Source organism: Octopus sinensis, linkage group LG13 (genome assembly GCF_006345805.1).
Source record: "Octopus sinensis linkage group LG13, ASM634580v1, whole genome shotgun sequence".
NCBI classification, from domain to species: Eukaryota; Metazoa; Mollusca; class Cephalopoda; order Octopoda; family Octopodidae; genus Octopus; species Octopus sinensis.
In genome coordinates this window covers 1,121,874-1,139,106 of record NC_043009.1, presented here as the reverse complement: position 1 = coordinate 1,139,106, position 17,233 = coordinate 1,121,874, and the positions used below count along the sequence as shown (strand labels likewise).

The following is a 17,233-nucleotide window of genomic DNA, read 5'->3' as shown; positions in this document are numbered from 1 at the left end:
TCTCAGCATTGGGTAATTATAATTATTTAATAATTAACAAGTAACAGTAATGAAGTGAAACTCTACAAGATTTGAACTAGGAACAACTTAGCTAAATAACTACACTAGATCATCTCAATTTAGAGTCCAGTTGTTTTGGATATTTCACGAATATAAAAATATAATCTTATTAAAAGAATAAACCATAACAAGAAGGAGACACAAGTGGAAGATTTGCCTTTTTTGTCTTTTTCTCCTTTCTGTTCATTTAATCTCAAACAGCATTCGCAAGTCATTCAGTTGCAAGCGACTGTTGCTTTGTCCTGACCTGTTAACAAAAAGAAAAGGAGAGTAAATTTTCTTCAACCTTTATTGATGTGTTTAAGAAAAGACAATGTTTATAGATTCTTCCCCATCTTTCCCTAGCTGGAGCAGCAAAATAGTTGCACTTGTGTTGGTATTCAACCCTCGGAGGAAATGAACTCATTCCAGCAAGTGAACCCAGTTTCACAAGAAGCTGACCATGCTAGTCATTTGCAGAGATTCCAACAGTGAACATCTCATATACAAGGACCAGATATTGATTCAACTGAATAAGCCACTTTCCATTTGTTTCAATCATCATCATCATCATCATTCAATGTCCATTTTCCATACTGACATATGGTCTGTTGTGGTATGGGTTCTATGGCTGGATGCCCTTCCCAATACCAACCACTTTACAGAGTGTGCTTTTAACGTTCAGTTAGTCAATCAATCAGCCAAGGTTGTCAAAGTCCTGTCATTATCATTCACAACCTTATAATATGCCCTCTCTATTCCAGGTCTGTTTCAGGGCATGTTGTTGTTGTTGTGGTCACAAACAGCAATAAAAAAACAAAAATGGAGTCTGACAAACCTAGCTGATTGACTAATTAACCGAACAATTAATGAAATAATTGATTAGTTAATTCATTGACCAACTTACTAATGAAAACAAAGAAGTAAAATAAAACCAGCATGTGTGTTTATTATTGGTATAATGACCAACCCCACCCTGAAATACAACGAAATATCTTTAAACACACGAGTTCACATCAAGAAGCACGCAAACCAGATATTAAAATGAAATAGTCAAACAGTGTGAAGACATGTAAAGAGAAACTTACGTTGTCAATACATCTTTGGCCAATTTACGTTTCTGACTTTGTAATGTTAAAATCTTCTCCTCAATTGTGTTCAGACAGACAAACCTTAGAAAAAAAATAAATAGATAAAAATTTGTCTGAGATTCTGCCTTGATAAAACTCGGGTTTTCTTTAACAAAATAAAATTCAGAAATATAAAACTTATTTCTTATTTCTTTATTACCCACAAGGGGCTAAACATAAAGGGGACAAACAAGGACAGACAAAGGGATTAAGTCGATTACATCGACCCCAGTGCATAACTGGTACTCATTTAATCGACCCTAAAATGATGAAAGGCTAAGTCAACCTCGGGGGAATTTGAACTCAGAATGTAGCGCCAGACGAAATACCACTAAGCATTTCGCCCAGCATGCTAACATTTCTGCCAGCTCACCACCTTGACAAGAAATATAAAACTTAACCAGAGGCGTGGTTGCAAGGTTAAACCGTTTCCTTCTCAACCACCTGATTACAGGTTCAGCCTCATCCCATCGCAATGTCTTCTATATAGCTTGACCAAAGCCTTTTGAGTGGATGTAATAAACAGAAAGTGAAAGAGGCCCATCGTTTGTGTATATATACAGCATCATCCTCATCCTATAATGTCTGTTTTCCATGCTGGTATGGGTTGGAGAGTTTGATCAGAGAGGTGCACAAGGTTTCAGTCCGATTCGGTTTGGTTTCTACAGCTGAATGCCCTTCCTAATGCCAACCACTTTACAAAGTGTGTTGGGTGCCTTTTAGGTGGCACCAGCACAGGGCCCTTACAGGCCAATCCTCTTCAGCAAGGGAAACAACATTAACACTTCTGCTGTGGAGCAAGGGTCTTCTTGAGTACAACAAGGCACCAGATATTTGGGCCCTTTGTCATCTCCTCCATAAGGTTCAGTGTCCTGAAACCGCCCCATGTTTTCCTGGGTCTCCCTCTTTCACAAGTTCCATCCAAAAGTTTCATCCAATCTCAGCTACATGTGTGTATAAGGTGTAGCAGTGTGGTGAGAAGCTTGCTTCCCAACCACATAGTTCCAGGTTCAGTCCCACTGCGTAGCACCTTGGGCAAGTGTCTTCTATTATAGTCTCAGACCGACCAAAGCCTTGTGAGTGGATTTGGTAGATGGAAACTGAAAGAAGCCTGTCGTATATATATTTATGTGTGTGTGTGTCTTTATTGACAACCAATGTCGATGTGTTTATGTCCCCAAAACTTAGTGGTTCAGCAAAAGAGACTGATAAAATAAGTACTAAGCTTACAAAGAATAAGTCCTAGGGTCGATTTCTTCAGCTAAAGGCAGTGTTCCAGCATGGCCACAGTCAAATGACTGAAACATGTAAAAAGGTGTGTGTGTGTATGTATGCGCATGCCATTGTGTATGTGTTAATGTCTCCTTGTCATGACATTGTGTGACAATAGTAAAGGAACATCACCATTCATACAACCAGCGTTGGTCCTTTCCATTCTCCTGTAAAAAACATGTCCAGGTCACAGTTGCTGAACTTCCCCTCTGACTAAATCATAAAAGGAATGACTGGCATGATGTGGAATAATGGAAATAAAAGACTCAAAACTTACCGATGAATCTCAACATCATGTTTTTGACCAACTCTATAGATACGGTCACTGGCTTGTTCTTCCAAAGCTGGGTTCCTGCAAGAAGTGAAAAAAAGAACATTTTTAAAAACTGAAAAAAAACATTATTGAATGACTGACCGTATATTACATATAAAGCATGCATAATGTATAAATGGAGTGGCCGAGTGATTAGGGTGTTGCACTCACAGCTGCAAGAACATAGTTTCAATTCCCAGACCTGGCAGTATATTGTGTTTGTGAGCAAAACATCTTAGTGCACCTGTACAGGCAATGTCAATTTACCACCAGCTTTTAACGACAGAAGTAATATCTGGAATATAAGACTATAGTTTAATATCTATAATTAATATCTATAATTAATATCTATAATTAATATCTATAATTAATATCTATAATTAATATCTATAATTAATATCTATAATTAATAGCTATAATTTCAGCACAAATACTCAATCACTGTAAAAACCCTGTATGCAGTTTGTTCAACAAGGAATGGTAGAACTCCCATCTCTCATCTACAACATGAGTGTTGATCATCATCATCATCATTTACTGTCCATTTTCTATGTAGCTGTGCTTGAGAAGACACGTGAAGCCAAGACATAGTCACGGCCAGTGCCATGTAAAAGACACCTGTGCCAGTGACACATAAAAGGCACCTACTACAGGAAAAGGCATCCAGTTCTCTGGCATCTTCTGTCGACTGGAACTGGTAAGCTGGAGAGCTGTACTATGCTTGGTTTGTCTTGGTTTGATTTCTAAGGCTGGATGCCTTTTCCTGTAGTAGGTGCCTTTTATGTGTCACTGGCACAGGTGCCTCCAACATGTCACTCACACAAGTGCCTCTTACGTGTTACCAGGAGGGGAGCTTTTAACATGTCACCAACACAGGTGTCTTTTACATGGCACTGGCCGTGACTATGTCTTGGCTTCACGTGTCTTCTCAAGCACAGCTACATGAGAGGCCTTGATCACTTGTCATATGTGTGTGTGTGTGTGTGTGTGTGTGTTTTGCTGGTGCTATGTAAAAAGCACCTGTGTTGGTACCATGTATAAAGCACACAGTACACTCTGTAAAGTGGTTGGCACTAGGAAGGACATCCAGCAGTAGAAACCATGCCAATGCAGACAAATGGAGCCTGGCACAGCTCTCTGGCATCTTGTCGAACTGTTTATTCCATGCCAGCACAGAGAACAGAAGTTAAATGGTGATGATGATGATGATATGTATGCATGCCTGTATAATGCAGGTATGCAATACGGCTGAATGGTTAAGAAGTTTGCTTTAAAACCACAATGTCCCAGGTTCAATCACACTGTATAGTATCTTGGGTAAATGTCATTTTCTTTTGACCCAGGTTGAACCAAACTCTCTGAGTGAAACTGGCAAGATAGAAACTGCAAAGAAGCCTACTGAGCGGATTGTATCTGCAATTTAAAGGTATACCATTGTCATGCATTTTAACAGGTAAATTCTATCTGAAAATTGCCTTAAAAGGTACATGCACCTGAAAAATACTCAGCCACTTATTAATTTAATAAGCAAGTAATTTGGCTGATTGAACATTCCAGTTTCAGCATCAGAAGAAGAAGAAAAGAAAGAGGAAAAATATTTACCAGTGATTATCAAGTAAAAACAAATGTCTGCCACCAATCAAGTTTAGACCAACACCACCAGCTTTTAATGACAGAAGCAATATCTGGAATATAAGACTTTAGTTTAATATAGACTCCTATCTGTCATGAATAACAATGGGATTGAACCTAGAAAATTCCCTCTAAGGTCCAAGTCCAGGCAAAGTTGTTTATGGAAGACCAGCAGCCTCCCCTATCCATATCACTGATGTTATCCAAGGGAAAGGCGAAGGGGCTGATACAACTTGGCACCAATGACATCACAACTCATTTCTACAGCAGAGTGAATTGGAGCAACATGAAATAAAGTGTCTTGCTTAAGAATACAACACACTGCCTGGTCCAAGAATTGAACTCACTATCTCATGATTGTGAGTCCAATGCTCTAACCAGTGAGCCATGAACCTTCATATATTTGTGTATTGTCATGTTTGACATTGTTGAATATAATTGGATGCAAGAAGATCTTTCACAGCCGGAATAGTTTTGGGACAAAATTTTCTACTTAGACATTTGTAGATATACGAGGGGCGTTCAATAAGTAATGCCCCTGACCCACTTCCCATAGCAGTAGAGCAACGAAACTTGGTACAGTTATTAGTCTTTTTCTACAGAGGAACCACCCAGAGTTACGCATTTCTACCATCGTTTGATGCGGCTCTGGAGACCGTTTTTGTAGAAGACCCCAGCTTGGTCCTCCAACCTGAACGTGACTTCAGAAATCAAGGCTGCATCATCTGGGAAACGCTTTCCTTTCAAAAACAACTTCATGACTGGGAAAAGGTGAAAATCAGAGGGTGCAAGGTCAGGAAAGTAGGGGGGATGGGAAGGAGTTCATAGCCATACGCCTGTGCTTCTGATCTGGCGACAAGCGAGTTGTGGACCGGAGCGTTGTCCTGCAGGAGGAGGATGCCTTTGCTGATCTTGCCCCGCCTCTTGATTTTGATAACTTCTCTTAATTTCCTCAAAAGTGAAGCATAATAGGCTCCTGTAATTGTGGTACCCTTTGCCAGGAAATCTGTCATCACTACTCCGTCCTGGTTCCAGAAGTCTGTGAGCATGACCTTGCCAGCGGAGGGCTGCACCCTTGCCTTCTTTGGAGGGGGTGAGTCACAGTGCTTCCACTGCATTGACTGGGCTTTGGTCTCTGGATCATCGTGATGGACCCAGGTTTCATCCTGTGTAATCAGTCTTTTGAAAAATTTTGACTCATCTTCTTGGCACATCTCCAAATTCATCCTCGAGCACTCGACGCGTTCTTGCTTCTGGAAAGGCGTGAGCAACATGGGAATCCATCTGGCAGACACCTTTTGCATATGCAAATGGTCATGAATGATAGTTTCCACAGACCCAGTACTAATCTTGACCTCATGGGCTATTTGGCGAATAACTATGCGTCGATCTTCCAAAATGGCAGCCTCAACTTGACGGACAAAGGCCTCATCAATGGCAGAAGGGAGGCGACTAGATCTGAGAGCTGTTTCCACAGAGTTCCGACCGTGTTTGAATTCACGATGCCAGCATTTTACAAGGTCATATGATGGGGCATCATTACCATGAGTTACTTTCATTTCATCAAAAGTCTCCCATGGTGTGCGTCCTTTCAAATACAAAAACCGGATCACTGCTCGACACTCAACAGGCTCCACTTCACACTTGACTCAGTTCAAACACCTGTAAATCAGAAACCACAATTAGTTCAGAGCTGTAATTTGTCACTTACTCTATAGAGATATAAATGATTGCACATGAAAAATTTCAGCTAGATCAAACAACTGCAAATGGTTCAGGGACATTACTTATTGAACGTCCCTCGTAGATTTATTTTGGGCCGTGAGTAATGTTATTAGATCATAGGGCTCTTTCATTTCAGCATCATTCTACACACCTAACCACCGGGCTGCACACCTAACCACCGGGATACACACCTAACCACCTCAATCCTGATCATCAAGTCGACCTATGATCAAATGTGTTCCAACAGTGACCACCTCATCATTTCTTTTTTTCAGATTTATCTATGACAACATTTTATAATGACTGTCTTATTTTAAGATGGCAAGCTGACATTTTTCAGGAGATTTAGCTATTTCTAGCAGTATGAACATCTGTATAGGGGTTCCCTTGTTGGCCCAAGACACCTTTCAATGAAATGAGAGTTTCTGTTGCGGTATATATAATAGATAAAAGAATGATAGATAGCAACAGTGTAAGCACAGCACGGCTGTCAACCCCAACAGAGCAAAACACAGAACCAATTAACATGCTCCGGTTTATTGTTTTAGTTACCATGGTGCAGCAGGTGTGGTTTTGTAATTAAGATGTTTTTACTCCCCAACTGCATTGTTTGTGGTTCAATCCCACTGCTTGGCATCTTGGACAAGCATCTAAGATATTACAGCCCCAGGTTGAACTAGGCTTATCAGAGTAGATTTGGTAGAAGGAAACTGAAAGAAGCCCATCATGTACATACATAGATATAAGTGTGTGTGCTTATGTGTACCTTTGTTTTGATATCATTTGATGGTTGTAAATGAGTGTCACTGTTATACAAGCAGTGTTGTTAGTTTCCAGTCTTCTATGAAGAATATGGCTAGATAAGCCGGGATCTAGCATGGCCACAGTCAAATGACTGAAACAAGTACAAAATAGATATGGGGAAATATTGCCATGCTTGGAAACAGGTAAAGGTTGGGGACGGGAAGGGTATCCAGCTGTAGAAAATCTGGCACAGCAAATTCCATCTGACCCATGCAAGCATGGAGAAGTGGACATTATAACAATGATGTCCAGCTTACCAGGTCCAGTCAAACAGTCTGACCCATGCCAGCATGGAAAACAGATGCTTAATGATGATGATGATGATGATGATGATATGATGATATAGAGTTGCTTACCTTTGCACCGTTTGGATTTGTGTTGAAGTCATCAACAATCTCTGACCGTTTCTTTGGAGGAACGGCCCCATCAATGAGATGATAGGTAAAATGAGCCTGTGTAATGTGGTATTTTACAATCATCAATAGTTTTGTCCACTGTGATACAACAACACTACAAAGGAAAGAAAGGAAAAATAGTACAACTGGCTGAGTATACTGCACAAAAACTAACATATTATATTTTATTTATTCATTTTATATTTGAGATTTGTGAAAATAGCATTGTTGCTTTCAGGAAGAGTTGTTTACTGAGGCAATCACAGTGTGTGTGTGTGTGTGTGCGTGTGTGCACACGCGTACACAGACATACAAGGAAGCGCTGTAAAGTTCCTGGCTTTAAGGAGATCATGAAAGCCCTGGTTGAAGGCCCAACCTTGCAAGTTCTTTTATAGGGCTTAGAAATACCGAAGGGCTGCTGCAATAAGTGTGTGAATCTGTGAATATTTTCTTTTACCCAAAGCCAGGAACTTTTCAGTAACCCCTCTCATTTAGTAGAAAAGGGGTTGAGAATCCATACAAATCAAAGACTATAGTTGAAAAATAACTACATAAATAGATATTACTCTTTTACTCTTTTACTTGTTTCAGTCATTCGACTGTGGCCATGCTCGAGCACCGCCTTTAATCGAGCAATTAAACCCCGGGACTTATACTTCTGTAAGCCCAGTACTTATTCTATCAGTCTCTTTTGGCGAACTGTTAAGTTACAGGGACATAAACACACCAGCATCGCTTGTCAAGCAATGCTAGGGGAACAAACACACACACGCATATACTTATATATATATATATATATACATATATACGACAGGCTTCTTTCAGTTTCCGTCTACCAAATCCACTCATAAGGCTTTGGTCGGCCCGAGGCTATAGTAGAAGACACTTGCCCAAGGTGCCACGCAGTGGGACTGAACCCGGAACCATGTGGTTGGTAAACAAGCTACTTACCACACAGCCACTCCAAGAACACAAATGGGTTGAAAGTTCACAACAGTTGTTTCACACACATTTTTTATTGATGCATAGTTCAATAGCATCATGGAAAAAAACCTTTTAAAAATTTGGTTTGGATGAAAAAATGCCACAAGATATGACCGACCCTCCCAGCTAGGCATCCTTGAAGGGAGTGAAAACACACCAAGCCTTAGCTAGATTTAAATGGCTATGGTGTCAGAAGTCAGAGAGCCATAAAATAATCATTGGATAGTACCATGAGTAATTTACTTCTTTAAATGGGATTAGACAGATAATTAGAGATAAATAGATGAGAGGAACTGTCACATATATGTATATACATTTACATGTACGCATATGCGTACACATACATACACACTAATACATATACACACACCGCCTGACTGGCCCTTGTGCCGGTGTCACGCAAAAAGCACCCACAACACTGAGTGGTTGGCATTAGGAAAGGCATCCAGCTATAGAAACTTTACCAGATCAGACTGAGCCTGGTGCAGCCTTCTGGCTCACCAATCCTCAGTCAAACCTATGCCAGCATGGAAAGTGGATGTTAAACGATGATGATGATGAAGATCAACACACATATATATATGCATGCATGTATGTATGCATATGTGTATATATATATATATATATATATATATATATATATAGATATATATATAGATATATCACCGTGATCACCGTGACCGACCAGGCTATCAGATGTTGCTACACATCACTGGTCACAATGCGCTTCACATTGTTTTAGCCTTCAAATGATGCCACCCCGCTGGCTAAGCGAGCAGGCCAACAGAAGAAAGAGAGAAAATTGTGGTGAAAGAGTACAGCAGGGATCGCCATGAACCCCTGCCAGAGCCTCGTGGAGCTTTAGGTGTTTTTGTTCAATAAACACTCACAACGCCCGGTCTGAGAATCGAAACCGCGATAGGTACATACATATGTGTGTATGCATGTATATATAATACAAAGTTGTTGATTAATTGGCATTAGGGACACGGTATTTTGTTATGCAACCATGTTATACTACCAAGAATATTAAAGGCTTAGTGGTGCAATCCAATCACTTTTTAAAGTTTTCTCTCCCGATTTTCAATAGAAAGCACTGAAAAATTAAGACATTTCATGAAGGAGTACGTCTACATAAACATTGCAGTCAAAGACAGACAAATACGTAACAGTCATACTCCAAGAGTTAATAATGTTAATGTGGTTGTTGTTGTTGTTTAGTCTGATCAAGCAGACTTATGATAAAAAAAAATATAAGACATTACAGATATGACCAACACTTCTTTGTTTACCAAACACATTTTATTTTCTATGAAGGTAGGGTATGATTACTGGAAGATTTACGCTTTTACTTGTTTCAGTCTTTTGACTGGGACCATGCTGGAGCACCGCCTTTAGTCGAGCAAATCGACCCCAGGACTTGTTCTATCTGTCTCTTTTTGCTGAACCACTAAGTTACGGGGACGTAAACACACCAGCATCAGTTGTCAAGTGATGTTAGGGGGACAAACACAGACACACAAACACACATATATATATACATGCATATACATATATACGATGGGCTTCTTTCAGTTTCTGTCTACCAAATCCACTCACAAGGCTTTGGTCGGCCCGAGGCTATAGTAGAAGACACTTGCCCAAGGTGCCACGCAGTGGGACTGAACTCAGAACCATGTGGTTGGTAAGCAAGCTACTTACCACACAGCCACTCCTGCATCAACATTTCTAGCAAGTCAAGTAAACACATAGAGATGCCTTCAATAGTCATCATCATCATCATTATTATTTTAACATCCATTTTTGCAATGCCGCAGGGATCGGAGCGTATTTAATCAGATTTTCTACAAAGCAGATGCTCTTCCAGTTGCCAACCTTCGCCTATTTCCCAGTAAAGTAATTTTTTTCCTTATGGATGGACATGTGTAGATGGACGATTGAAAATGAAGGACACAGCTTGAATGGCAGTGATGTTCCTTTACAACAACTACACAATGTCAAAACAAGGGGATACCAATTCACATACACACACACATAAACACATATATAATATACATATATATAGATATATATATGTGTACGTGTGTGTATGCATACATATGTATGCGTATGCGAACAGGCTTCTCTTTCAGTTTCTGTCTACTAAATCCACTCACAAGGCTTTGGTCAGCCCAGGGCTTTAGTAGAAGACATTTTCCCAAGGTGCCATGCAGTGGGACTGAACCCGGAACCATGTGATTGTGAAGCCCCTTTCTTAACCACAAAGCCATTCCTGCATCTACACAAAGTCAATACAAAAATATAAATGAAATAAAAAAGCAAAATGAATACCATTTGATTCTGTCTTCTGCGTTCTTATAGATTGCTTGAAGCATTTCAAGAAGTGCTTTGATCTGGAAAAAAAAAATAATGAATAAATAATGCAATATTTGTGTATATGGTTGTATATAAGGGGGCACAGGTTGTGTGTATGTGTGTGTGTGTGTATGATGACAATAATAGTGAAGGTAATAATCTCTTTTGGTCATAGGGACATCAATGAAGCTTGACTTCAAGAAATACACTTTGGGCCTTTTAATAAATGATGTCCGTCACAGGCAGTGCTGCGCTTCTGTACTACTACTATTATGACTACTAGTTGTAGTAGTATTAGTAGTAGTAGCAGCAGCAGCAGTAGTAGTTGTCTGGAGGCATGTGCTATGACGGTGCATCATTGCATCTACCTTTTGCTGGAGGTTTCCTACAGCTGGTGGGTAATACCTTTGTACCAATCAGGCAACAGCACCCAACCAAAGTGTCTCTTTGGGTAGTTTGTTGCTGGTGAGGGTTTTGAGGTCAGAGTGCAAATCCTACCTGTTTTACTTGCCTTTTACGACATGCTGAAGAAACACTGGGTCTCTTCTTTGACACTCATCAATTTTGCAATGCTGCCACTGACTACAGAAATCTGTGAGTAGTCGTTCCTTTACAGCAAGACACCTGTTTCTGTCCCTCTATCATAGTTTAACTTCTCAACACCTGGCACAAAGCCACCTCACTGAATACAACTCCCCATCTCAGTTGAGGACACTTGCAAGTTATTTGGTGGCCCCACTGGTGCTGGTGCCTTGTAAAAAAAGCACCCACTACATTCTGTAAAGTGGTTGGCATTAGGAAGGGCATCCAGCCATAGAAATCATGCTAAAGTAGATAGCGGAGTTTGGCGCAGCTCTGGAGTTTGCCAGCTCTTGTCAACCTATCCAGCTCATGACTCCATGGAAGACAGATACTAAATGGTGATGATATGTTGACGATGATATATATATATACACACACTTTATTTGTGGGTTAACAAGGCTACCATTGGTTTCCTGCCAAGAGAAATCTCAGCAATTATCACATGTAACATTGGTGCTAGTCTTCATCTTGGATGAGAACACAACAATATATATGTACGATGGGATTCCACAGCTTCTGTCTACAAAATTCACTCACAAGGCATTGGTCATCCCTGGATTATAGTAGAAGAAACTTGCCCAAGGTGTGCTGCACAATGGAACTGAATCTGAAACCAAATGGTTACAAAGTGAGGTTCTCAACCACACGACCACACCCATGCCTTTTATTACTGAAAAGATTTTAAAAACTCAATCTCTCTTTTACGTTTTTCTCTACAATACATAGAACTAAAAAGTATTATTTACCTTTGTACTTTGACATTCGAGGCGGAAGATATCCCTGTCTTTCTGTTTAACATCCTGTTGGCTGTTGTTTTCATTCTTACTATCTTCATCAAGATATCCCTTTAAATCATTCTCTTGTAAGGTTAGGTCATTCAGCTGCTCAGTCAAAGACAAGTCTAGGCCAATTTCTTCGGTCATCTCTTTATCAAGTGACTGAAACAAAAGAAAAAGAAATTTAAAAACAAAGCAACAACAACAAGGTAATAACATCTGCAATAAGGTTTCAGAGACCTAATAGGCAGCGGTTCTCATGGCTTCTGGTCTTAACTGATTGGAAATGCTCTCATGTACATGTTTTGTCTTGGTATAAAAGATGAGCTACAGCAAATATTCTACTCAATACCACAATAATAATAATAATAACAATAATAATTGCCACTATAGGCACAAGGCCTGAAATACTGGGGAAGGGAACTAGTCAATTCATCAACCCCAGGGCTCAGCTGGTACATATTTTATCGACCCTTGAAATACAAAGCTAACCTTGGTGAAATTTGAACTCAGAATGTAAAACCATAAGAAATACATGACATCCAATGTGCTACCAATTGTGCCAGCTCGTCATCATTGTCATCAACAAACATCCACTTACCCATGCCTGCATGGGTCAGACGGAATTTGTTGAGGTAGATTTTTCTAAGGCTGAATGCCTTTCCTGTCACCAACCTTCACCTGTTTCCAAATAATGTAATATTTCCCTATGGCTAGACATTTCTTTCACTGAAGACTGGAAATGAACAACCTTGTTTGGATGACGGTTTTTTCCATTTCCAACCATCACAAACAGGTGCACACACACACACACACACACACACACACACGCACACACACACACGCACACACACACAACAGGCTTGTCTTCTGTTTCCATCAACCTTTCCACTCAAAAGGCTGTGGTTAGCCTGGGTCTATAGTGGAAAGCATTTATCCAAGGTACTATGCAGTGGGACTGAACCTGAAACCACAAGGTTTAAGAAGTAAGCTTCTTAAAAACTACACAAATGATGATCACAATTTCTGTATTGCCTTAATTCATTTACCTGTCTGTAATAAGCACCAGATCCTGTGAAAGTATTGACTTTGATAGACAGGTAGCTTACCTCTGTGGATCTAACCACCAGCTCTTATAGACCTTTGAGGACCAAAGAAGTATTATTTTAAGATTATCTCAGACCTGACAGTTAAAAAGTTGAAAGGTTTGTGCTTCATCTTTAGTATAGCAATAGACACTTATGGTCACCTAGCATGGACTCTGAACAAATTTGAAGAGAATATAACTTTGTGAGACACAACTTTTGTCCTTGGGCAGCAAATGTTATTTCTTATTTGCTTACCCCTAGAAAGAATGAAAAATGAATAATATTTCCCTCAAACTTTGCTTTTGTTACATTTATTCAAACCCCAAAGAATCCCTCTCATGGCTACGATACTCCCCCACTACTCCTGCTCATCATCAAAGATGCACATATCGTCAGCCACTAGAGGACATGCTCAAGTGGGTAAGGTCAAGCAACTGAGAAGCAAATCTGTGGTATTGGGCAGAAGATTTGCTATAACGATATTTCTGCTTCAGCAACTCGGCACTGAAACTGTCTGAAATGTAATGGAAAATGAGTCAGTTTCAACACATTGATGTCCAGGTCACAAAAGCAAAGTTTGAAGGGAATAGAAGTCATTTCCTCTGATTTCTAGATTGAAGCAAATAGGAAATAACACTTAATGACCAAAGACAAAAAACTAAAGTTTTGTTACGCAGTGTCATCATAATCCAGAAAGAGAACAAGATAATGGTAATGAGTTCTAGAGAGCATCAGTTTGAGGAAAGGAGATATTTGAATGAAAGGAAATTCAACACAGACAGTGCACTTGGGAATAAGAGGAGTTGATAACATGCTTCAAGGAATAGATCAGAAAGTTTATCAGAACAATGACCATAGAAATACATATAGGAAAAAATACAATGGCACTCAATTACACTCAACCAAGAAACTGCAACTATACTGTTGCTAGAAAGGGAAATAAATAAAAATGTCTTAGTATTTGTTGACTTATTGATTAAATATTTATTGATTCATCATCATCGTTTAATGTCAGCTTTCCATGCTAGCATGGGTTGTACAGTTCGACTGGGGTCTGGGAAGCCAGGAGGCTGCACCAGGCCCAGTCTGATCTGGTGGTGTTTCTACAGTGTTTACTGATTCAAAATCAATAAAAATTTCTTACATTCAAATCCAGTTTTGCACAGTAGCTATTGAAACCAAGGACTTGTGTGCTGGAGCATTGTCCTGATGAAACACGGCCCCTTTTATCAGGTTTCCTGAGCGTTTGGTCTTAATAATCCTTTGTAACTGCCTCAGTAAGCTGGTATTGTACTCTCCACCGATGGTGTGGCCCTCTTGATGATAGTCAATAATCACAATGCCTTTTGTATCCTAAGAAACACTGAGACCATCCCTTTCTCTTCACCTTGGCCTTCTTTAGAACAGGTGAGGAGGGGTGGTTCTAATGCATGGATTGTCTCTTTGTCTCTGGCTCAAAGTGATGAAGGAAATGTTCAGGGAAACCTGCCTCAAATAATGTCAGACATTCCTGTGATGTGATCAGCCTGGTGTGCTTTTAACCAGGTGTCAGAAGACATGGCACTCACCAAGCAGAAACTTTTGTCATGTCAAGTTCATCCACAGCAAATGCTACCAGCATTGGCTATCTGATTTATAATCAATCACCTATCATCCTTCACCATGTTATGAACATGGTCAAGGTTTTCCTTAGTGCTGGCAGTTGCAAGATGTCCAGACCTTGGATCACCTTCAAGACTCTTTCTTTCCCTCCTAAATTCAGCTCCCCGTTATTGCACAGTTGACAAAGCTGGGGTATCATCCCTTAATGTAGCAATCTATGAACATTAATGTCATTGGGGGCTAAACCCTTTTTCTGTCAAATTTTGTCTGTTTTCAAAAAGCTGCTACAGTTACTTTTTACCATCAAAGAAACAATGCAGTTATTAATAAGAAGAGTTGAAATTAAAGTATGCAAGACTTCACAGCTCCAACCATCATTCCTTTATAATCAACCTGCGAACTTCCAGCCCATTCTCACATAAAATGTTTTTTAAAAAAGACACTGGTGTAAGCAAGGCTTGAAACTGCAGTCACTTACTTCTCTTAACAAACTAAGATGACAACAGCACTGTCTTAATCTGAGTAGAAACACCAAGACATCTTTACCAGTCGGTTTCTTTGTAGCTGTGGATCCACTTTGGGAAGCAGTGTTATGTTTTGGGTGATGATTCTCATAGGATGAAGAATTACCTGCAAGAAGTGAATCCTTGTCCATATGTGATCTAATGTAAGCTTGGACCACTGATCTGTTGTAATAATAATAATAATAATAATGATTTCTCTATTAACCACAAAGGGTTTACATAAAAATACATTATGGACAACACAGGACAAATACGATGTGGGGTTACCTGAAAGTCATGTAAACAATGAAAAAAGCAAAAATACATAACAAAATTCCCCAAAAGAAGGACCTCTCCTAAGACTGCTCATGAAAACCCCACAAGTCTACAATAGTCTTGACCACCAGCACCCTTTCCACTTTATAAGCACATGCTTAGAGTAGGCCCATTCTTGCAACATTCACCCACCTTTCAACAAAATTGCTGGGGTGGGGGACAGAACTTTCTTCTCCATTATCACTTTCTTTTCCAAGTGAAACTTGAAAATGTTGATGAGGGTTTGACCAAAGAGAAAAGTATCTGTCTTCAGCCCTTTCAATCTGGTCCACCACACAACCTCTTTCGCTAAGACTACCAGGCAAATAAAAACAGCCAACCCTTCCCAGTCAAAGGAAGGCAGTGGGGCTATCTTCACAATGGACTCAGCAGATAGCTGGATCCATCCTACACACAACAGCAGATGATTGACATAATTAATTATAATAATAATAATCTTAGATTATAAAAGACAAGTGGATCTCCATGTCTGTCTGTTTGTAACATCTATAACGGAGAGAAAGCAGAGAAGGAATCAAAATATGTCACAACATATTTTTAGAAGACGAGAAGGGAAGGAAAAAAAAGTTGTTGAGAGAAAAATAGTGTGTGTGTGTGCATGTGTGAGAGAGAGAGAGAGAGAGAGAGAGAGAGAGCAAGAGAGATAGATAGATAGATAGGTGTCACCATCATAACTAACAAGCTGTGAAAGATATAAATAGTTTTTTGGTTGTCTGTGTGTGTGTTAAATGAAGAGGAGAAAAAGGTTGTTGTTGAGAGAGAGAGAAAGAGAGAGAGAGAGTGTGTGTTTGTGTGAAAGGTAGACAGGTGGATGGTTGTCACTATAGCAACAAGTTTTGATTAAAAACATGGGAATTTTAAGTGCAAGTAAACACAACACAACATAAACTTCAAAAAAACAACTGTGTGTGTGTGTATATTCAAAATGTGACCGCATGTGTACTGTTGGCGATTTTTTTTCCCTCCATCTTCCCTTCCTTGGATCTTTCCTTTTCCTATGTTTCCGACAAAGAGCTCCACTCAAAACGTTAAATCCTCCTTCTTTCTTTCCTTTCCTGGCCGTCCAATAACACTATACTTGTTGCACATCCTCGCATTGTTGTGTTTTCTCTCTTTGTGTTTTCATGTTTGGATTAACTATATATACTAGGGCACCCGTTAAATGATGTGTAGTTTAATGTCCTATTTTACCTCATTTATATCCAAAAGTAACTGAAAGTATCAATAACCAGTTTTACAAATATTTACATAAATCTATCTATCTATATATATATATATATATATAATAATAAATATTAGGGAATGAATCCAAAATTACAGGGAAAAATCAGATTTAGGGTTAAATCCAATTTTATAGTAAAATATTATATAATATAATTCGAGACAAAACCACTATTTTAAAACCAAACAAGGAAAGACTTAATCAAAACATAAAATTTTAATATAAATTAAATAAACCGCCACTACAAATGTTTCATGTCTGCTCCGACAATCTTCAGGTGGATTTTCGATCTTCTAATCAGTATCAAAATTTGATACTGATTAGAAGATCGAAAATCCACCTGAAGATTGTCGGAGCAGACATGAAACATTTGTAGTGGCGGTTTATTTAATTTATATTAAAATTTTATGTTTTGATTAAGTCTTTCCTTGTTTGGTTTTAAAATAGTGGTTTTGTCTCGAATTATATTATATAT

General features: G+C 39.3%; 1 protein-coding gene across 3 annotated transcripts in view; it reads right to left on the bottom strand.

The window, feature by feature from the left end:
- Positions 1–225: 225 nt before the first annotated feature.
- LOC115218510 (transcription termination factor 2) overlaps positions 226–17,233 on the bottom strand; it is an 82,778-nt gene continuing 65,770 nt past the window's right edge. For 2 of the 3 annotated variants that reach the window (XM_036508105.1, XM_036508106.1), the window contains exons 20-27: positions 15,176–15,383; positions 11,978–12,169; positions 10,626–10,687; positions 7,272–7,425; positions 4,357–4,439; positions 2,719–2,793; positions 1,128–1,211; positions 226–307 (exon numbers count right to left, since the gene is read on the bottom strand). In XM_036508105.1, the coding sequence (XP_036363998.1) occupies positions 244–307; positions 1,128–1,211; positions 2,719–2,793; positions 4,357–4,439; positions 7,272–7,425; positions 10,626–10,687; positions 11,978–12,169; positions 15,176–15,383 (922 nt within the window). In that variant the 3' untranslated portion in view covers positions 226–243. Of the gene's footprint in view, positions 308–1,127; positions 1,212–2,718; positions 2,794–2,974; positions 3,050–4,356; positions 4,440–7,271; positions 7,426–10,625; positions 10,688–11,977; positions 12,170–15,175; positions 15,384–17,233 lie in introns of those variants that run through there. The other variant, XM_036508107.1, reaches the window with a different exon arrangement.